Source organism: Hippopotamus amphibius, chromosome 10, assembly GCF_030028045.1.
Source record: "Hippopotamus amphibius kiboko isolate mHipAmp2 chromosome 10, mHipAmp2.hap2, whole genome shotgun sequence".
Classification (NCBI taxonomy): Eukaryota; Metazoa; Chordata; class Mammalia; order Artiodactyla; family Hippopotamidae; genus Hippopotamus; species Hippopotamus amphibius.
This window is the reverse complement of record NC_080195.1, coordinates 68,648,365-68,671,253: the sequence shown is the minus strand read 5'-3', so window position 1 is coordinate 68,671,253 and position 22,889 is coordinate 68,648,365. Positions and strand designations below refer to the sequence as shown.

Sequence of the window (22,889 nt, the reverse complement as noted above, 5' to 3'; positions counted from 1 at the left end):
CCACGTTGAACTGTGCAGCTCGAATACTGCTTGATAAACTTGTGATCTATTCTGTGCTTACATCAGTTCTGTTGTTTCCAGCCAGATTCAGTGGCCAGTTCTTACTAATTAATGGACCATAAATATCTCATTGAACTCTTCCCTCCTTTAAACACTTCTTCCTTGATTTCCACATCACAGCAATTGTCTTACTTTTCCCAGTCTAGCAGCTTATCTTCTTCGTTGGCTCATTCATTCATTCAGCAAATAGTTACTGAGTACCTACTATGTGCCTAGAAGCATTTTAGGTGTTGGTGATATGGCAGTGAACAAAATATTCCTAGCCTTCATAGAAATTAAATTCTGGCAGGCAGAAAGGAGACAGACACAATGTAAAATGTCAGATGGCAATAAGTGATATGAAGGTTAAGGGAGAAAGGGGAATGCTGGAGTGGGGAGGCATTACTATTTTATAAAAGGTGGTTGAGGACTGTCTTCTAAGTAGGTTGTTCACTGCACAAGAGCACCCATAATACCCTTTCCAAGCCATGCATTCTGGTGCAAGGCCATGTTTGCTAGAAGAAGCACCGTTTTCTTCACACACAGGCATTATCTGCCTTTAAGCCAAGTGCTTAAAAGATTCCATCCAATAACACAGAGACTGATAAGATGACATTTGAGCAAAGACCTGAAGAAAGTGAGAGTGAGCTATGGAGATATGAGGGAAGGGAATTCCCAGTAAAGGGAACAGTGAGCACAAAGGCCCTGAGAGAGGATTCAAGACACAAGGAGGCCAATGTAGCTGAAGCAGAGTGGGTAGAGAGAGCTGAAGATGAGGTCAGAGGAGTAGCTAGGAGTCTGTCATGTAAGCCTCTTAAGCCATTGTAAGGGCTTGGTTTTTATTCTGAATAAGATGGGAAGATCAGATGGTCTTGAGCAAAAAAGTGACATGTTCCTGATGTTTTAATAGGATGACTAGAATGCAAGCTCCATGAGGGCAGGGATTTTTTTCCTGTCTCTTTTTTCTTTTTTAATTTTTAACATTTTTTTAACTGCCTACTCTTTTTTAAAATTAATTATTTATTTATTTAGGCTGTGCCGGGTCTTGGTTGTGGCACACAGGATCTTTGTTGTGGCATGCGGCATGCCTACAGGATCTAGTTTCCCCAACTGTGGATTGAATCTGGGCCCCCTGCATTGCGAGCGAGAAGTCTCACCCACTGGACCACCAGGGAAGTCCCTAGGTTTTTTTTTTAATTGAAGTATAGTTGATTTACAACATTGTGCCAATTTTTGCAAGATCTCAGTTCCCCAACGAAGGCTTGAACCCTGGTCATGGCAGTGAAAGCCCAGAATCCTAACCATTAGGCCACCAGGGAACTCCCTTTTCTGTCTTATTTACTGCTGTATCCCCAGGACCTGGTACAGTGCCTGGCACATAACAAGCACCTTAAAATTTGTTAAGTCAATCAATCTGATTCATTTTAAAAGGGTCACTTTGGCTGCTGTATTGAGACAAGAAGAGAGGGACCAACTAGGAGGCTACTGCAGAAACAAAGGCGAAAGATAATAGTGAGTTGGATCAGGGTGGTAACAGAGTAGGTACTAAATACTCTTAAGAGATATTGGAGACAATGAGTATAAATCCTTTCAAAGAGTTACTATATGAAGGGAAATAGTAATGAGCTAGAGGGAGTTATGAGATCAAGAAAAGAGTTTTTGATTTTGTTATAGTTTTGTAGATATGGGAGATATAAAAGCATGTATGTTTGCTGTTGGGAATGATCCAGTAGTTGGGGGGGGGGGGGATCTGATGAAACAGTGGAGTGAGACCTTATATAAGCAAGAAGAATGGGATTTACTGCATTAGTAACAGAAGAGAAGACAGAAAATCTAAGTACAAATGCAGGTACCACACCACAGATATGGTGAGAATATACAGAAGTTCTGTTTTGATTTCTATTATTTTCTTACTTAAAATAAGAATCAAAGTTATCATTTGAGGAGAGGGCAGAGAAAGTGTGAAATAGTCTAGGAAAGTGAGTGAGGGAATTCCCTGGTAGTGCAGTGGTTAAGAATCAACCTGCCAGTGCAGGGGACACGGGTTCAATCCCTAGTTGATCCAGGGATCCCACATGCCATGGAGCAACTAAGCCCATGCACTACAACTACTGAGACTGCTTGCCACAGCTACCGAAGCCTGCACGACTAGAGCCCATGCTCTGCAACAAGAGAAACCACTGCAATGAAGAGTAGCCCCTGCTCACCACAACTAGAGAAACCCAGCACACAGTAACAAACACCCAACGCAGCCAGGGGGAGGGGGAGCGAATTAGGGTGATGCTTCTCAAAGCATGTCCCCAGACTAGCAGCCTCATCATTTGGGAACTAGTTAGAAATGTAAATTTGGAGGCCCCACCCTCTGAGTCTACTGAATCAGTGGCACCAGAGTTTTAACTGCTTTAAGAAGCCTTTCAGATGATTCTGATACCATATACTAAATCTTGAGAATGGTATAGGGGAATATAATGGGATTACAGGCTGGATTAAGGACAAAGGTTACTGATAAATTGGAAAAGAATTTGAAAAAGAATAAAAATAAAATTAAAATTAAGAAAATATAAGCAAGCACACACACACACACAGCCCATGAGCTGGTGTCACTTGACACCCAGTGCAGTGCTGTTTCTGTATTTCGTGGTAGCTCAAGCCCAACTGGGTAATTTAATATTATAGGGTTATGGGGCCAACCCTGATTTAACCAGTGAATGAGTGTTTGCGATTACTTGGATGAATACAACATGGATGAGTAGAAATATATTTTCATTTTAATTTCGGTTACAAAGAAATTTGAGAGATAAAAAACCATGATTAGCCTCTTTCCTCTCTGATTTGTTGTAGCTCTATGCCTGAATTCCAGCCTCAGCTCCACCTCTTACTTTTTCAGTGTCCCAGTTTCCTCTTCCATAAGAGTAATTGTGGCACTTAATTCATAGGGTGATGATTTAATGTACTCGATTTCATGTTAAAAAAATTGCAGACTATGCTTAGCATATAGTAAGCATGAATATATTTTGGATATTATAACTATCACCTCACAAATTACACATTTAAATTATAATAACAGTTGTCTATATTACTCTCCATTTTCAGCTTGATAACTCATTATTTGAATAGCTCTTTAGAGACTGCAAACAATAGCTACTATCAAGCAAGTGCCCACCATGAGCCAGGCACTGTATTACAAAATTTTACCTGTATTATCACTTATTCCTCTCAGTAACCCTTTAAGTATTAGTACATTTTTATAGTTAAAATATATTCAGTAAGATTACCTTATCCGTTCAAACTCAGAATTACCACATGGCAGGGTTATAATCTAAATTCCTTTTTGTCTGATGCAATCAATGCTGCTGCTCTTTGCCTTGCACTCCACTGCCTTTTCATCCCTTAACCCATTTGTTGGGGGTTACTGAAGCTTGCATTCACTTCTTCAGTGGATATTTATAGAAAACTGGTATTATCTAGGTCCTAGCGAAACAATGGTGAGCAAGATAGGCACAATATGACCCCATGGAATTGATAGGTGAATGGATTAATATCTTCCATCCTTAACTTCTACAGTGTGGTATATGGAACTGGATAGCTATATGTGACCTCTCTAAACTTCATTTTTCTCATTTAAAAATACAAGCATCCATAAGTAAATACATACACAATTACAAATAAAAATCTCATGTTTATGTCTCTCATTTTAAAAATGATTAAAAATGAGAGCCTCAGGAATTCCCTGGAGGTCCAACAGTTAGAACTCCAGTGCTTTCACTGCAGAGGGTCTGAGTTCAATCCCTAGTCTGGGAACTGAGATCCCAAAAGCTACTTGGTGCGGCCAAAAAGAAAAAGTCTCAGCGATTAAGTAACTTTTTGAAGATCACATCTAGGAAAAATGAAACAAACATGAATTACCTATTCTATGTAAAATATTTTTCTGGGTACTTTTACATATACTATCACAGATGGTGGACTAGGGGCTTCAAAACACCAAATCACCGTATCAGCAAACCACCCTGCTTCTGTCATGGGAAACACACTTTGATTCCTTCTGCATTCCCCAGACCTGGAGCCTGAGGAGTCATCCATTCACAAATACTGAGCACCTTTCATATATGAAATGAGCAGTACAAGCCGCTGTGAAGGAAAAAACTGCTTTTTTAATGGTCTCTGTGGTCAAAGAATTTTTGAGCCACCTAGGGAGAATTTTTTTTTAAACATATACTGAGGGAAGTATAAAATGAGCAAAGAATGATATGTGGAATCTATTATCTCATTTGATCCCCAGGACCACCCTTTGAGGAAGTACTATTATTATTCCTATTTTATAAAGAAGGAAACGTAGGTCTGTAGACAGTAAGAAATCCTTCCGCCAGGTTTACTCAGCCGGTAAACGGATTCAAACCCAAGTTCTGACTCCTTAAGACAAATTTATGTAACACTCACTGTATATTGTATGGTAAACCCAGAAACTACAGTTCTCTAGGCAAGCCATAGACCCCGTATAGCGAGAGAGCAGTATAAATACAGAGAAAAACGGAAGATGAAGCTAAGAAGTTAGGCTGGGGCCCAGTATAACTCTTGGACTTCATTCTGCAAACCCTGGGGATCCACTAAAGGTTTCTAAGCAAGGCAGAAACTACTGTGGTCTTCACGTAATAAAGTAACTTCTCTTGACACAGAGATTGTGGCTTGTAGAAAAAGTTTTACCACTTGCCTACATGACCTTAGACAAATTTTTCTTTGGCCTCAACTCTCACAGCTAATTAAAAGATGACAATTCTGCATTGGACTATTGTGGGGATTAAACGAGATAGTGATTGACACAAGGGGGCGCTCAATAAACGTTGATTTCCCTTTTAAGTAGGAAAAGAATTCGGTCTTTTTTTTTTTTTTTTTTTTTTTTTTTTTTTTTTGCGTATGTACACGTGACCTAACAAACCAGAATGAAACAACCGGCTAGCTTCAGCTGCAACCATACCCCAGTTTGCAGAAACCTCACATGAGCTCAGCAACGTTTCCAAGGTTATGATCCCACCTCCCCTCACTTCTTTGAATCGGCCAGTGCACCTTGAAAATCTAACCGACCCCTAGTACAGTCCCTAACCAGGCCTCTACACGACCGCTCAACCTTCTCCACCCTTCCCTCAGAGACGGCTGGCCGACGCTAACATATCCACTTCCGTCGCCGAAAGGGCCTCTCTTCATTCTCTAGGGCCGCTCTAGGCTGCCGCTTCCAAGACTGGCTCCGCAGCTCAATGGTTGCTGGGCGGGGCCGTGACGTCCTTGGCGTGGGTGCAGGGGAGGCCGCGGCGGGGAAAATGGCGGACGGGAAGGCGGGAGAGGAAAAGCCTGAGAAACCGCAGCGAGCTGGAGCCGCCGGAGGTGAACACAACCCCAGCGTCGCGGGCTACGTGGGATGCTCTGGGCCTTTCTTTGAGCTCCCCGGGGTGGGGGGAGTAGGCTGGGGCGAGAATGGGAGGTTCTGGCGCTCACCCGGCCAGGTGCTGGGCCCAGACGAACCCCGGGCACGCCCGGTGCGGCCCGTGGGATCCGGGCCCACATCGCCTCCTTGTCGGGGGAGAGCCGGTCACTGTTCGTCACCTCCTGGCCCCAGTGGAGGCCCTGCTTCCGAAAAGAAGGGAGATGGGCACCAGAAAGGGGGACGGAACTCGGGGTGGGACTAGGAGTGGCGGTGCCGGAGCCGCCAGCGCCACACCGGAGACGCACATCACACAAAACGCACACGGGCGCTCACTCAGTGCGAGTCACCGAGCGGTGGCCGCAGGAACTGGCCGCAGGCCGAGTTTCCGACGGGGCCGGCCTCTCACTTACCCCTAGGCGTTAGTTTGCTTCTCCCTTTTCACCGAGGAGGTGGACTACCCTGGCCTTTTTCTTTCCTTTATTTTCAAGCCTAAACGATCCTGTAACGGGATGGGTCGAGGCGATGGAGGGAAAGAGGAATACCTTTGCCTGCCTCCCGGTTTAATCTGCGGGGTTTAGGGTTACGGTTTGGTTGCCTTTCTTTGAACTGTCTGCCTTTTCTGTGTTAAGCTGTTGCCAGTTAACTGCATGCCAGATATTTAGGTGGCTAAATAGGCTAGTGTGACTCTCCCTGTATTTTGTTACGATGTAAACTCAGGTTACAGCTGTCTTTATTCTGTCACCTCCACTCCTCTAAATTTGGATCTTGTGCATTAAGGGAAAGAAACATTATGCACTCTCTCCAGCCCTCCAGCCTCTTTGTCCTAACAAGGCTAGTGACTTAACACGTGCGAGCTGATCGTAATGTCTTTAGAACGTTTTAAGTACCGCACTCTATTCTAACTCTCCTTCAAATCTTATCCCTGAAAGTACTTAATATGAGAATATACAGAAGAGTAATAGTATATGAAGGCAACTCTTAGGACCTCCTGATAAGTTTAACTTGAACTGACTTGGGAACGAAAATTGAGAAAAGTGTAATGTTCGGTTACTTTGGACCCAGAATTTCCTTTAAAAAAAAACCATACGGCGCTATTAGTTGAGCCAAAACTCCTTTCCCCCTTTCTTCTCCTCTGCCGTCTTGTTTGTTGTTATTGTTTTACTAGTAAAAAGGTTTATCAAACAACAGTTTAAGCCATTTAATGCTACCTCAGCGATTTTTTCGTCAAAAATTGTCATGGAAATTATCAAGTAAAATTACATTTAAAAAAAGTAGTTTGAGGAAAAACAAAGATCTATAGCCTAAAGAATCTTATATGACTTTTAAACTATCTTTTAACTTTTAGAATAGCTTTTTAACTGTCTTAACTGAGCGTATCTAAGATGTGTTTAATGTGAGCCAAAATGTACGTTGAGTTCCCTGGTGGCCTAGTGGCCAAAAAAACAAAACAAAAAAAATGTGCCTTGTGTGAGCATAATTACACTATGTAATTTGTCTGCCACCCTTTCAGTTGGAGATAATTCTCTCTGTAGTATGAATATTGATGTTTCTACTTTAGCATATTTTTGTGAAGGGGTGATATAAAGTTATCTTTGCTAATTGCTATCAAAAATTATTGTCCCCTTGTTGGTGCCTTAGAATAAGTAATATCCCTTAATAACGTCTACGTAATTTGACTTGGGTGTGCCTTTCTTTAAAATAGTATTGTTACATGTAAACCCTTTTTGAATGTCAGATGTTTTTAATGAAATCGTACAAAGAAATCATAGTTAAAACATTCATACCATGGATATTGCTAAATTGATAATTTTATGGCAAGTAGGCACTGTTTTAAAACACTATCAAGTCTGTCTTGGGGGACTTAACCTAAAGATTATTCTGATTTTTAACTCCTATTGAACAGTCCAGTAAGTTGGAAATATAAGTATTTTTTAATGAGTTGACATAGTTAACGTGAATTTATGTTAATAAGAGAGGCTACTTACTGGAACTGCCTGCTCTCACCTTAAAGAGAAGGGGCAATGTTAAGGGTAAGGCTTTGGGTAGGTTTTTTTCCATCTTTTTCATTAAAGTTTTGTAGCTCCTTGAAAGAAGTGGAAATTTTAGAGAAGAGCTATTCATATTATAATCATGCCCACCTCAGGCTATTTTAGGTTATCTAAAACTACTTTAATGAAATTGACATTGATTGTGCCAGGAGGTTCTTGAATATGTCCTATTAGAAAGGTGGGTATGTACCCTTTTGTCAGATGAAGAAGCTACCAGGATGTAAATGGGTCATGAAGGATATCCTTATGGACTTAAAACTTATTAGGTGATTTTTTTCAAAGTAAGGTACCTTTGTACTCCAAGGCCCACCTCTCCTCCCCCAAAAATGCTAGTACCGTATGTAATTTGATTTTACATTAACTAATCTACATATTTTGTTTGCGCAGAATGAATACAAGCTAGATAAAATCCCTTTTATTTAGATACTCCTTGATAACGAATCTAGTAATTTGATAACTTTATCCATGTTTTGTTATAATTTGTTTTATTTTTTTAAAAACTGCATATTTTTTCACTCTAAAATTTAAGTCACATTGCTAAAAGTTTTCACATTACTAATCAGTGGTCATTCAAAATTTTGTTTTCCACAGTGACAAAATACAAAACATCTCATTAAATAAATTGAAAACAGCAGTTCATGATTAAAAGCCCCCAAATACTAAAGTAGTACATTTTGTATTTAAAGGAAAACACTTAATGGACTTTAAAACACTTTAATGGTCTTGATAGTTTGCCTCTTTAGGTGGCAGGACCACATATGTGAATAAAATTGAGTTGCTGACATTTGATTGATTATAAATGATAGAGTAGGTTTCCCAGCTTCCCTGTTCATGCTACATTTTTCTAGAGCAGTCACTATAGAAATCTTCCCTAAGCATCATGGGATTGGGTAGATAGTATTGTCTTCTATGTATTAGCACATACTAGTTCAGTTAGTTGTCACACTTAATGTCGTTATTAATGTTATAATAAGAATTATGTGTTTCACTTTTCCTATTTATGCTTTGATTTTTCTAGATTCTTTGTTCCAGAATTATTTTCTGGGTAAAAGACCTAGAAATAAGAAAAGATAGGTTTTAAAAGAACCAGAAATTTTGACTAATTATAGGGTTATATATATAACCCTTGAGTCATAGTTCAAAGAGCAGAGTTACACTAAAATCAAAACTAAATACTCTTTATGCTATTTGTTTTGATGTTTTTCAGAGTTTGTGTTTACACATACTTGTGCCTTTAGTGTATAGATTGCTTCTATATGTAAATCCAGTGGCTTTTTTATGTGTTTCTGTATGTTCTGATACATAGAGCCAGTGAGTTTTCAGTTTTAGCTGTGTGTCAGTCACAAAGAAGTAGTTATCACTGTTTGGGTTTTACTGTAAACTTCATACTTGATTAAAACTATATATAGAATACAGAATAAAATTTAGCATAAATGCTTTTAGTGATAGACTTTGAAAAAATGTTTGTATAATACTGGTTTTTTATGAAATTCTAAATTGAGTTCTATATTTCAAATACTGAATAGCAATCTTAAATTCTACAAGTGCTTTTGTAATTTTATATCTAAATAAGTGAATGGCATCTCAGCTATTGCGGTGCTGCCTTTGCCTTGTAGGGAAATCCCAAAACCTAATCCTGCTTAATTTCTCCCCTACGTTGTTACTAAAACTTCACCCATTGTCTAAAGATAATAAAGAGTTCCTTTTATTTTCCTGTAAACGAAATTAAATGTTCTGTTCAAAGTACTTACTAATTTAGCTATCCTATCATTCCAAAACTATATAGATTGGGCTCTATAACCACCTGTCTTTTAATTCATTACTTGTCAGTCAGTTTGATTTCCCCTTTTCTACCCATTTTAGCTGTTTGCCATGTTTTCTTAGCTGTTGTCAGGGCCATCCCTTAGAGAAATAAACTATTCATCAAGTGTAGCAGAACACATTCTATAGGGTAAATTGGTAAATTTGGGAAAGAAAGTAAAATATTTAATGATCCGCCAGCCTTCTCTCTCACTTCCCAGTAGGTTCGTAAATAGCCCAGTAGGTTGGTAAATAGCCTTCATGTGTAACAGACTTAATACTCAAGATGAGAACTAATTTCATTTATTAATATAAACAAGCAAAATTACTGAAAGACATCTTGCGTTCCATATCTCCATATGTATGCCTTCTGTTTGAAATTATGATTAGCTCATCTTTCTTTCATGAGAAAAAATAATGTATAAAGCTAAATATAATTGTTGATAGCTCTTAAGAATAGCCTAAACAGATGTTAACCAAGCCTTGAGAGTAGAATTAAGTTACTTAAAGGGGGATGATCTTCACGTCTTCCTTGAAGTTCCTTTCTAACGCTAAAGATTGTGAAATGTTCATGAAGAACACATCACTCAAGAAGATTACTCCAGGCTGTACTAACACTGTAGTTTGGGTAATAATGGGCTGTTCATAACAAGGTACTTTGTATACCTAGTAGTACATTATTGGAGAATATTAGTTTTTATTAGTCAAATGTATTATCCGATGATGTGACTAATTGCCAGCAAACCAATTTGTGTAGAAGAATTTATAGATCTTAATTTATAAAAAGCAAAATTCCACAAATAACTAGATTATTGTACAACTTACAGTGTTTAGTTGAAGGGTCTTACTTTTTGTGAACTCTATATTTATAATTTTAAATTGCTCTGTATTTTATGCTAGTTAATTCATGGGAGCCTCTTCTACTGCCACACAATCTCAGTTCCTGCTGTATACTCTAACAAACAGTGGAAGAGACTGTTGGGTCAGTAGGTGACAACTGCAGAGGTATCTTCCTTATAACGATGCTTTTTGAGGTTGCTGCTCCCATCAATCTGCTCAGTAAAAATAGCTCATCTTGGTAAGTTGTTTCGACTTCACCAGGACCTGAAGAAGAAGCAGAAAAACCTGTGAAAACTAAGACTGTTTCTTCCAGTAATGGAGGGGAAAATTCCAGTCGCAGCGCTGAGAAGCGATCAGCTGAAGAAGAAGCTGCAGACCTCCCAACAAAGCCTACAAAGATCTCCAAGTTTGGATTTGCCATAGGTAGTCAGACGACAAAGAAAGCCTCAGCCATATCCATCAAACTTGGCTCAAGTGTGAGTTGTTATTTTCTATATTATATTTGTAATGGGTGTGAAGAATTTGTTTTAGAAACCTGCTTTTATTGGATTATGATAAATTAAGTATAAAAAGATACATTGGTGCATGAACTTCTTACATGGAAGTATTTAATAAATTAGTAGCTGTATATTCAAGAAAGATCTGGATGAATTATTACTCAATAAAACTGTTTTTAAAAAGTCTGAAATATGAGAGGAAACAACTATTATAGGTAATATATGATTTATAAAGTAATAGCTTACAACTTCCTAATTTGAGCAAAACCTCTGAAAAATATTTTTAGAGTTTCAGTTTGTTTTTCTTACCTTTTGATTCCAGTGATATTAAAAATAGTATGTCTAGAAATCATTTATTTGTATCTTAAAAGATTAATGTTAGTAAAGTATTGCTTAATAAAAGCTTTCTCATTACCTTACTTTGGAGCTACAAATGGACATTGAGTGTTATAATCCATGACAGTAGTCCTTTATAGATCAACTTTTGATTCCTTGTTTTAAGATGTAAACCTTGAATTAATACTTATCAAACCTGGAGTATCTGGAAAGTATTTGAAGTATTAGATTGAAGCATATGAAGTTTAGAGATTTGACTATTTCTGATCTACAGAAGTGATAATTTCATGTGGTTCAACTAAGTAGATCTCTTTAAGAAAAAGTTACTTGAATAGTGTATTGCTCTTGGCTTTAGAAAATGGTTACATTCTTGTGTAAGGAGAATAATCCTAAAATTGCTTTTAAGCTGTTTATTCATGTCTGTTCTGTGAAAATTAATGCTCAGTTGATGAATGCATATAGCTTGATTTCTTCTTGGATGTCATTCAAAGATCTTAAAAATATGATATGGATCAGGCTCCTACTAGAGTCAGTGTGTTTGAGCTACACTTCTAGTTTTTAAAAAGCTACCATTCCTCAGAACCCCCACTCCTAACCCTATGCTATTTTGCCTTTTTCCTTTTCTTTCTTTTTCTAAAAAATCCAGTCTGACAAAAGACATTCAGCTTGTAACGTCATTACTTCCTGACCCTTCTCCCTATTTGAGCTGATTCTTTTGGTTTAATCTGTTTTTTATAAAGTTGCATAGGCCTACCAGCATAAATATTTACTTTTTTTGATAGTCATTAAACATGTGGTTTTCATGTACACATCTCATACAGGTGTTCCCCTTGATAATAGATTTTACTGTGATTGAACACAACCTCCTAAATCAGATGTCCACATCCCTACTTTTTCTAAATCATTGACATGATTTAGTAATTGCCTATCGTTTTAGTTGGGAAGGTTATGCTTGAAAAGGCCTATTCAGTAAAACTGTAATCTTTAGAAAACCAAAACCTTTTTTCATAAAATAAACCAAAATGTAAACATAATCTTGGAAAAGTGAGGTGTAGGGTATGAAAATAGTTGAAACTGTTGCTTTTGATTATATGATGTGAAAAGATAGTCAAACAACCGACAAATACTTATTTGTGTCTTATGTTGTATGTAAACATCAAATACATGACATCTTTAAGAGTAAAGGGTATTTCTAGAGTCACTGCATAATTTCCAAATGAACATTTTTATTTCTTCAAAAACAAAGGTTGTTTATAAAAAGTGTTTGTGTTATACAAGAAGGGATGGTTAATTTTGTTTCAGCAGCTCAGAGAAGATTTTACTGGTGAGGTGATGCTAGAATTGGCCTAAGTGCAGGCAAGAGGCAAAGGAACGTCTGAGATAAAGAGTTTCATGCAGGGAATTCCCTGGTCGTCCAGTGGTTTAGACTTGGTGCTTTCACTGCCATGGGCCCAGGTTCAATTCCTGGTCGGGAAACTAAGATCCCACAAGCCACGCAGCATAGCCAAATAAAAAAAAGTTTCATGCAAAGACAGTTTAGATGTGAAGCCACATGATGCATTCAGGGAATTGTTCATAGTTAGCAAGTGTTTGGTAGGCAGATTGAGGGATAGAAAGCCGCCCAAATAAGACCACAGGACCAATTCATAAAAGAACTTGTACTCCGTAATATAGTTTGGTTTTATTCTTTGGGTTCTTGAGGAGCCATAGAACTATTGTACAGAGTTTCGACCTTTAAACAGATTTCCATTTTAGAAACATTACTCTAGTACCAGTATAGAGAATTAGAGGGAAAAAAGTACAGAAGGTGGGGGAGATGGTATTTCTAACAGCAGTTCAGGCAATTAATGCTAAGGGGCCATAGTGTTTGTAGTATGGTAGTAAGCTGGGAAGGCAGGGGGAGATTTAAGTCTATTTAATAGAGATCTAATTAACAGGACCTTACAATAGAATGTGCAAGTTGAATATAAGGTTTTCTGGCTTGGACACTTAACGAGCACTGCAGTACCCCTGGGAGCTCTAAGTGGTACTGTCCAGTAGGCAGCTATCTAGTAGAGAAAGATGAGTCTTCATGTTTTTCTTAAGGCACACCATGCTTAATTTTAATGTTACTGTGGGCATATATTAATATTCATTTTCTCTTACCTGAACCAGGTACCTTTTAGCTAAGTGATATTAAATTATAGATCCTAACTAGAAAATCTTTTACAGGAGGAAAACAAATGAACATATAATTAATAAAGTAAAATCTACCCATTGATAACCCACATTTTCAAAAAGAAAGTGGATTTCTCCGGTGTTTGTTCTTAGTTCCTTAGCATATGTTTCTGTAAACACATAAAGTTGAATCTTTGAAGATAAATTATTCCTATCATTAAATAAGCCTGTGTAAGCATTATGTGATACTGTTTTTAATGTTTTTTCTTCAGAAGCCTAAAGAAACCGTTCCAACTCTTGCTCCAAAAACTCTTTCAGTAGCAGCAGCTTTTAATGAAGATGAAGATGTAAGTAGATACCTAATTTTGTTTGTTTTACTTTAACTGGTTCTTTAAGGAAGGTGTTAGTGGCAAATTGTCATGTTGTACTGATGGTACTAGTTAACTTTTTTTGCAACTCTGAACCGTTTTTTTTTTTAATGACATTTGCGTAATCTGGATGTTTCTATTAATTTGGTTGTGGGATTGTTTAAAATTTTATTGACTTTGGGGGCAAGGAACTTAAATCAACAGGTGCTTGTTATGAGTAATAATATATGTGTGTGCTATGAAATATGTAGGATCCAAAAAAAGAAAAATTCAGTACTGCTGCCTTTAATAATTTTTATAGTTGGAGTCTTCAGTGAGACATTATGCATGCATTCAGCTTTAAAAAGCAGCTATAGGAAAAAAGGTAGAGCCTAAGGGAGATTTTGTTTTTTGTTTTTTTTTAAGATAGAAGAGACTTGAATTCATTCTTACAGGTTGCAGGAAAATTGGTGCAGACTAAGTGATAAAAATAGAGTAAAGAGGATGCCCCGTAACACATGGGGTTTTACCACTCAAGAGGTGACAAGGATGAGGTTCTGAATGAAAGTTACCAAGTTTGCTTCACTTTGCAGCTTTTGCTTTCAGTTGCTGCCCTTTTTGTTCTCACCTAAGAAGTACTTTGCCTCTACAAACCCCCATAGAAGGTACACATTACCTGGTAACAGGAGAGCTGGTCACAGGGAAGGGGACTTCTTTTTTTTTTTTTTTTTTTTATTTATTTATTTATTTTTTTTTTATTTTTTGGCACACGGGCTTAGTTGCTCCGTTGCATGTGGGATCTTCCTGGAGCTGGGATCGAACCTGTGACCTCTGCATTGTCAGGCGGATTCTTAACCACTGCGCCACCTAGGAAGCCCCAGGGGACTTCTTGATAGAGGATTGGGTCACAATGGAAAAATATTGGGCTGGCCAAACAGTTCGTTCGGGTTTTTCCAAAGGATGTTATGGAAAAACCCAACCAAACTTTTTAGCCAACTCTATATTACAACCAGATTTCTAAAATCCTATTTAAAGTAGCTTTTAAAATTTTTGTTAGTTTTGTTTTGTTTTACTTTTCTATTGAATTAAAACGTTCAATAAAGTATACGAATCTCAAAAAAAAAAAAAAAAAGGCAGCTATAGTGCTTTACTTCTGTATCCCCTTGAGGAATAACAATAATGCAGGTGACTCTGCCAGAAGATCTAGTCAATATGTATGTGTTCCAGAGTGAGCATGAGATGCTTATCTGCTGTTCTCTTAGGTAGTCCTGGTTCTCTCATGCCCCTCACAGTGTCCCTCTCTTACCATCTTTATGAATGGCATATGGAATTTTAAGCATAATTGTGACTGATTTTTTTTCTCCTTAGGCACTGATTTTAGAACCTAACCCCCATTTAAGATGTGACCCCATTGTATAACAACTACAGGGTACCCGAGTAATTGCTCCCAAAAGCAGTATGGATAAGAATTATACGTTCACAGGAGCACAAAACATGGAGCTGGAATGATTGGCAAGGATATATAAGAGAAAAAATATGAGTTGGGTATTGAAACATTTGGCAGGGTTTTGACAAACCAAGGACCACTTTTGTAAGCTAAAACACAAATCACAAGTGGTAAAATGCTAAGCAGCTGTAATTGACAGGACTGGAGGTTTTTGTAGAAGAGTTTTAGGCAAGGATATATATGGAATGATTGGAGGCCAGATCAATAGGTAAATAATTACGGTGGTTATCACTGTATTCTCCTTTGGACTTTTACTCATTGTACAAATTTGAGTGCTTTCTGTATGCTAGGCAGAGTGTGATTACAGAGATAAATCAGAGATGTTCCTCTAGGAATTCAGCCTAGCAGGACAGGGACTTATACAGAAAATGGTACAAGATAAAAATCAAAAGTACTTGAAGAGGTAAAATCATGTAGAGATTCAGGTGAGGAAGAAAGGCCGGGTAACTAGATGCAACATTATGAAAAGACCACTGGACTGGCGATCGGAAGACCTATATTCTTTTCCTGTCCTATCCAGTTATTAACCAGTAGAAAGCCTGTGAATAAATCACTTTACCTTTTTGAAGCCTTAGTTTTTCAACTGTAAAATGAAGGCGAAATTTAGATGACAGATTTTTAAACTATTTCTTGGAGTTCTCGGGGTTCTGTGGAAATGTTGCAGGGGCTGCTGTGGTATTAGGTGATGGCTAACAAGCACGGCTCTGGTCGCCTGCCCTTATTTCATTTATGTCTGCTCTCTTACCCGTTTGGTATTTGGGAGCCCAAGTAATATTTCACTGAGGTAAAAAGTATTTCATACCACCCCGCAAAGTTTGAAAAGCACTAACTTAAATTATATTTAATGTTGTCTTTCATTTCTAACAAGAATTCTGAAGAGATTAGGTTATTTTACCCTTCATATATCCCTGTGAAATTGTATGATGTGGTTTCTCTTATCTTCCAGATGGAGAAATTAAGTGTGCATGAGTATTGTGCACAAGTGTTGAATTAGAACTTAACTTTATGGTTTCTTGTCCTGTGTTCTTTGCATCATACTTTACTGTTTTCCCTGTTTTTAAATAAATTTTAGGCAGGTTCAGGCAACACTCTTTCTGCTATCAGATGGTAATGATGGTTAAGGATAAACTTTTCTCTTAGGTAGAAGAACACATGCATCTGAAATCTTCATCTGGAGACTTCCCTGGCAGTCCAGTGGTTAAGACTCTGCACTTCCACTGCAGGGGGCACCGGTTTGATCCCTGGTCAGAAAACTAAGATCCTGTATGCCACGCAGCGTGGCCAGAGGCAAAAAAAGGAAATAAAATCTTCATCTGGTTCTTCCTTTTTCTGCAGAACATAGTTAATTAACCTTCAGTATGTATCTAAGCCTGAAATATATTGGACAGAGAGTGTGTTCACCTAATTAATTTTGAAATTTAAAAATACTTTTTCAGTTGTATATCTTTAGTCTCTTTTAATTGGGACAATTCCTGGGTCTTTCTGTGTATTTCATGGAATGAACATTTTTGAAGAGTTCAGGCCAGTTAATTTGTAGAATGTTCCTTCGTTTGAATTTGTCCGATGTTCCCTTATGATTAGATTCACATTCCTTTTGGCAGGCACACCACAGAAGTGATGCCAAGTTCTCAGTGCATCATATCAGGAGCACATGTTGTCAGTAGATCCCTTTACTGGCAGTGTTAACTTTGATCATTTGGTTAAAGTGATGTCTGCCAGATTTCTCTACTGTCAAATTACTGTTTTACCTTTTATAATTAAAATTTATTTTGTGGGGATATGTTTTAAGAATATGCGAAAATACATAATTTCTTAAGTGTTCACTCATGAGTGTTAACATTCATTTATGATTCTTACCAGAATCAATTATGATGTTTGCCAAGTGGTGATTTTTTTCATTCTTTCATCCCCTCTATGCTTATTAATTTTCTCTTACTATAAGGAAGAGCTTTTGTAAGTGTAGGCTCTATTCAACAGGTTATAATGCTCAAATGGTCCCAGATTTGACCAGTAGAAATCCGTTTAAGCTGGATCTTGCAGATGACTGTGTAAAAGATAATATTTAGCTCAGCAGTAACATTTATACATAAAAACATCGAAAAGACAATTGTCATGTATCTTTTCACCAGCTGTAACTGTGGAAAAGTAGTAGGGAATGAGCTTTCAAGATGTCTTTACAGTAAAGGAGACATTTTTGAGAAGTAGTACAGTAAAATGGTTAAGAGTCTTTGCTTTGGCATCTGTTTTGTGACTTGGGACTAGTTAATCTTGTTTACCTCACCTACAGAATGTGAATGATGATATTCATACCCACCTTGATGGATTGTTAGGGTTTTCAAAGATAGTACATATTAAAGCATTTAACACAATATGTAGCTTATAGTAAACAAATAGTTTTAGTTCTAGAATATCAAGTTTTTTGGTTGTTTTTTGGCCACGCTGTACAGCATGCAGAATCTTAGTTCCCTGACCAGGATTTGAACCTGCGCCCCCTGTAATGGAAGCATGGAGTTTTAACCACTGGACTGCCAGGGAAGTCCCTAGAACATCAAGTTTTTACCATTTTTTTTTTTTTCTTTAAGGAGGATCGGCACATTGGAAACATGAGTTTTGTTTTATTTTTTAATGTAGTTAAGATAAATGATTTTCTCCTTTTACCAAAATTTACAGACTTAGATATAAAACTTAGCATTTTAGTAATCAAGTGATTTTAATATAGTTGACCCTTGACCAGCATAGGTTTGAACTGCACGGGCCTACTTATGTGCAGGTTTTTTTCAGTAAACATGTGCTACAGTACTACACTATCCCAAGGTTGGTTGAATCCTTAGATGTGGAACTGTGGATATGGTGGATCAACTATAAAGTTTTACACGGGTTTTTGGCTGTGGAGGTGTGGGCAAGGGGCAGCGCCCCAACCCCCCTTCATTGTTCAAGGGTCAGCTGTATCTATATGGAGTCATCTCTGTTTCTATCTTACTTCTTTCTCCAGAGTGAACCAGAGGAAATGCCTCCGGAAGCAAAGATGAGGATGAAGAATATTGGAAGGTATTATAATTTTTGTATAATATTGTAGGAAATTATAGTAAATTACGAGCAAGAATAAATTGCAAATTACACATAATCTATTAGTTTTCAAGCTTTTCTTCCATATTTGGGCAAAACAGTTCTGTGTTCTGAGATAACAGTAATCTTATTTTCTCTCCTGGTAAGAGAAAATTAGTATTTTAAGAAAAAATAACAATTTAATGCTATGTCTTTTCAGATACATGTACTCTATATTTTTTCAAATAAACGGTTATGAGAAATGTTTCTGATTTAAAATTTAAATTTTTTTTCAGGTGTAAAGAAATGGCTTTCACTCATCTCACTTGTAATATCATTCCCACCCCTTAATCTCAATTATATGTGTCCCTTTTTCCTTAGTGATTTAGATGCTAAATATAAAAATAAGACAAAAGCATTTTTAAATTTTCCTCCATCATTTCTGTTATCATGGAAGTAACAATTTCACATTAACACAATGTTCAGTTTCCTATCTTTGTATGCATAAATGGATAACTTAGAGGCTAGTAAGAAAGCTGGGCTTCAAAACAACCTATACTATGTCCCCACTACTACCAAATGTATATTCTCCCAAAGAACTAAGTGCTAAGTCTTCAAGCATCAGTCTTCAGACTGTCTATGATTCAAAGGGGAACTGTCCCAGTGGCTGTCTGCCTGCCTCCTTTTCATACTGGGACCTAAAATAAGAAATACATCTGACCTCATAACCAAATCTAAACACCCAGGATACATATATCTGCATATATCTAAACATTTTAAATTGAAACAGAAGTTCATAAAATGACACTGAACCTTTTTGTGTGTGATACATCTTCATGTTTTTATTCAATTTCATTGTTTATAAATGCTGATGTCAAGCCACCAAATTGATTTAATAACCCTGTTAATGAGTTACAAGCAAGTTTTTCAAACTATAGTGGTTGCCACTGTAGTGGTTGCTGTGTATCAGAATCACCTTAAATGTTTGTTAAAGCTACAGATTTACCTGGCTTCTCCTGAAGCCTCCTGAGTCTGAAATTTTAGGGCTGGGTCTGTGGAAAGGCTATTTTTAAAAAGATCTGTAGCAGCTTCTAATGTTTGGCCTGTGTTTATAATAGGTGCTAAACAAATGTGTTTTGAATGAGTTAAAAACATGACCCAAAAGTCATTATATAACATTTTAAATAAATTTCCTTTCTTTTAACACAGGGATACACCAACATCAGCAGGACCAAATTCCTTCAATAAAGGAAAGCATGGGTTTTCTGATAACCAGAAGCTATGGGAGCGAAATATAAAATCTCATCTTGGAAATGTCCATGATCAAGACAATTAAATGATGTGCTTTGAAATTGGGGTGTGGGGTGGGTGTAAAGTTAAAAGGAACAGTTTCCTTTTTTAAAGAATGGTATAAGACTATCTTTGGAGCCGCCTTTTTTTTTCTTTTTCTTTTTTTAAAGATTGAGTGGTACACTAATGAGAATTTGAAATTAGAGGTAATTTATGTTTTATATACAGATTTCAAGACATTTACTAATTTTCTAGTTTCATGTGATTAGTTTCCAAAGGTTACAGATAATAAAAAAATCAGAAATGGTACCTTTCTAAGAATTGCATATTTTTTTAGACACAACTATTAGCACATTAAGAGGGAAGCAAAAAGTTGTCTATTTAAACTGTAGGCAGTTACTCTCTAACTTAACTCCCTTGTTAACCTAAACTGTTTGGCTCCCAGGAACAGCCTTATAGAGAAGGGAGTATTGTATTGGGAGGAAAATGTTACTAGACTATTGACAGAGAAAGTAAATTAGATAAAATTAAAATACAGCTTTTTTTTTCTAATGGGCATTTGTTTTGTTTCAAATCATCATAAACTAGTTATTGCATTGCTATCAGTGGATACAGATGCTTAGCTCTTTAAAAAGAACATTTTAAAATTTTATGTAAACTGTTGAGTATTTAAAATAGCCCACTTCACTTTAAAGGGTCTTGTCTACCTTCATTAGTCTTCAAAGAACAACCATTTGCTACCAAAGTAAATCAGTATTTTGAATGTGCTTCTTTTGATTTTTGTTATTAGCTAGTTGCTGTAAGCATTTCCACCAGATGTTGAGGCAAATCATAAGGAAGCTGTTTCTTTTAAAATAACAAACCACCACCAAAAATTTAAATGTACATAATAGTTAAATATTTGGCTGTTCTTATTTTTTAAAGGGTATAAACACCAAAAAAAAAAAAACATTGTATGAAGATGGAAAATAAGAAAGATGCACTTTCTGTAACTTTATCAAAGCATTTATGTTACTAACTTGTGAAATCCAATTTGATTTGAACTTATTACAGGAATCCTTATTTAGCACAATAATATGGTTTATTTTAACTGTATACATATTAACCAGTGGCCTCTCAAAAGCACATTTTAGATACTGAAAATAAAAGGAAATAAAATGCATCTTTAAACAGATTTTATGGAATCTTTGACCACATATACTTTGTTAATCTGTGTTGTAGGATTGTGTTTATTTTGTATTTTTGTATTGTATATGAATTCTTTTTTTAATGTGACAGTTAAACACATCTTTAAAAGCATAGTCACGCATAAAAGAAACATTTAGTATAATGATTTCCTTGAAAACTCCTACAATGTTAGATTTGGAGGCAGCTTCAGACTGTTTAATTGGTGGTAATTACTCGTTGAGCTCTTTTAAGAGGTTATAACTCCAGAGAAGCAGCCTGCATATATTCCTAATACTTTGTTCACTTGCATTTGAATTTAGAGTAAGCCCCAAGTAAAACATTGGAAATGTGTATAGAACTATTAGTTCTTACTTACATAATTGTATCAAGATAACATGAATTTAACTTGCTTTAACGTAGGCAAACGTTCCATTTTTGTTCATTTTAATGTTTATGTTGAAATAACATCCCTCCTACATTTTCTTTTCTTGACTCATATGAATTATTAACCTAAGGTCAAGATGGGAGAGAGAAATGACTGAGATGAATGTCTTTACTAAAATACCAATAAATTTGTCAAACTCTGTTAGTGTTCTTATTTTCTATTCCACTTAATTGTTGCTGGATTGGTTGGTTTGTTCGTTTTAAGCAAAGAAGAGATAGATGTTATTATTGCTCTTGCCCAGATTGTTGGCCAAAGTAATGGGAGATTTTAAATTGCTTTTTGGAGTCTACCTAACTTAGCACATAGTTCTAGAACATTACAGCATCTTGGGTTAGAAAACACCTAATCCAAATCCTCCCCTTCCTCTACTGCCAAAGTGTCATCTATTGTGTGCTGTAGAAAATCCTGCCAAGGTATATCTTTGAAAATTCCTAAGTGTCAGAAGGTATTCGCTTACTAATGTCTGTCATCCATTATTTCTAAATATTTTCTTAATCTTTATAATACTGCTGCCCAGTAGGTCAGGGCTTAGTAAATAAAAAGATTGAACTACATTTTAGAATTGATTCTTTTCTAGTTAGACTAATTATAAATGAAGGCTATAAATTTCAGTTTTTTTTTTTCTTAACTCTGATAATCAAGGTTAGCTTGATATACTGTGGAGGGATTGTTCAAGTTACTTTCCTGCTGAGATGATACTTTTTAAGTTTTTTTAACTTTTCATTTTGAAAAAATTTCAGACTCACAAAACATTGCAAAAATATTAAGTGTTTCCATGTTCTTCAAATGATAACATATAACCATAGGATAATTATCAAAATCAGGGAATTAACATTATTAAAATACTTTATTTTATCAACTTATACTGTTCTACAGACCTCATTCAGATTTCACCATGTGCTCCACTGATGTCTCCCTAGTTGAAGATTCACTTCGTTTTCACACATTGTTTAGTTGTCATCTCTCTTAAACTCCTTTAATCTGGGATTCTTCAGTGTTTGTCTTTTATGACCTTAGACTTTTTAAAAAGTACAGACCAATTATTTGTAGATCTCCCAGTCTGGGATTTCCCTAATGTTTCCTAACGATTAAATTCAGTTTATGTATTTTTGGCAAAAATAAGACAACTGATGTATCCTCAGTGTGTCAGCAAGCACATGATGTGAATTTGCCCTCCTACTTGTAATGTTAATTTTGATCACTTGGTTAGGGTGGTATGTGCCACATATATCCAATGTCAAATTTGTAAATTTTCCATTTGTAATTAGTATCATGTAAAAATTCTTGTAATAGTCATATTTTTCATACTTTTGCCCACTAATTGGCAGACATTCATGGTTTTTGGGTTTACCCCCATAATTCTTTACTGAAACAATTGTTAGTGTAGGATTTGCCAAGTGATTTTTCTGTTTTCATCTTTCCTTCTACTTTTAGTAGTTCAAATTCTGTAAGGAAATTTCCTTCTCCATTTTTATTCAATTATTATATTGATAGTGGACTCGTGTATTCTTATATTATTCTATAGGTTATAACATCGCTATCATATTTTGTTACTCGAAATTTCCGAGATTTGCCCACACAAACTGCTCCCCATTGACCCTTGTGTCTTTTTGACGTGTCCCCATTCTCTTTTTAATACTTATTTAATTTATGGCACCAAAAGATATTCTGAACTCGTATTTTCTCTTCTCTAACCCTGCAATGAGTGATTTCTCTAAGCATCCATGGTTCCTATTAGAACCTATTTAGAAACCAAAACCTCATTGTTACTGAAGTGTCATCGCTTCCAGCCTGCTTAACAGAGCTAGAAAATGTATGTATGTATATACATGTATATATTTCTAGATCTATATGTGTGTGTGTATGTATGTGTATGCTATATATATCTCCATGAGTTCATATAGATAATTCCATTACCAGGCCAACACCAGATTCATTCTAGTCTTCCTCCTTTT

The 22,889-nt window shown here is 36.5% G+C and overlaps 1 protein-coding gene across 6 annotated transcripts; it reads left to right on the top strand.

The window, feature by feature from the left end:
- Positions 1-5,284: 5,284 nt before the first annotated feature.
- Positions 5,285-21,075, top strand: PCNP (PEST proteolytic signal containing nuclear protein). 6 transcript variants are annotated; one of them, XR_009047695.1, is made up of 6 exons: positions 5,285-5,415; positions 10,405-10,619; positions 13,406-13,480; positions 16,128-16,343; positions 17,980-18,035; positions 19,242-19,302. XR_009047695.1 is itself a non-coding variant. In XM_057696856.1 (6 exons), exons 2-6 carry the CDS (start codon positions 10,326-10,328, stop codon positions 19,366-19,368), a joined length of 477 nt encoding a protein of 158 aa, XP_057552839.1. In that variant the 5' UTR covers positions 5,322-5,415; positions 10,204-10,325; the 3' UTR covers positions 19,369-21,075. The 6 variants fall into 6 exon arrangements, 4 of the variants coding, with proteins under 4 accessions (XP_057552837.1, XP_057552836.1, XP_057552838.1 ...); XM_057696856.1 differs by lacking the exon at positions 16,128-16,343 and adding an exon at positions 10,204-10,381 and having other exon boundaries at positions 5,322-5,415; positions 10,457-10,619; positions 19,242-21,075; XR_009047694.1 differs by having other exon boundaries at positions 16,128-18,035; positions 19,242-19,333.
- Positions 21,076-22,889: the final 1,814 nt, after the last annotated feature.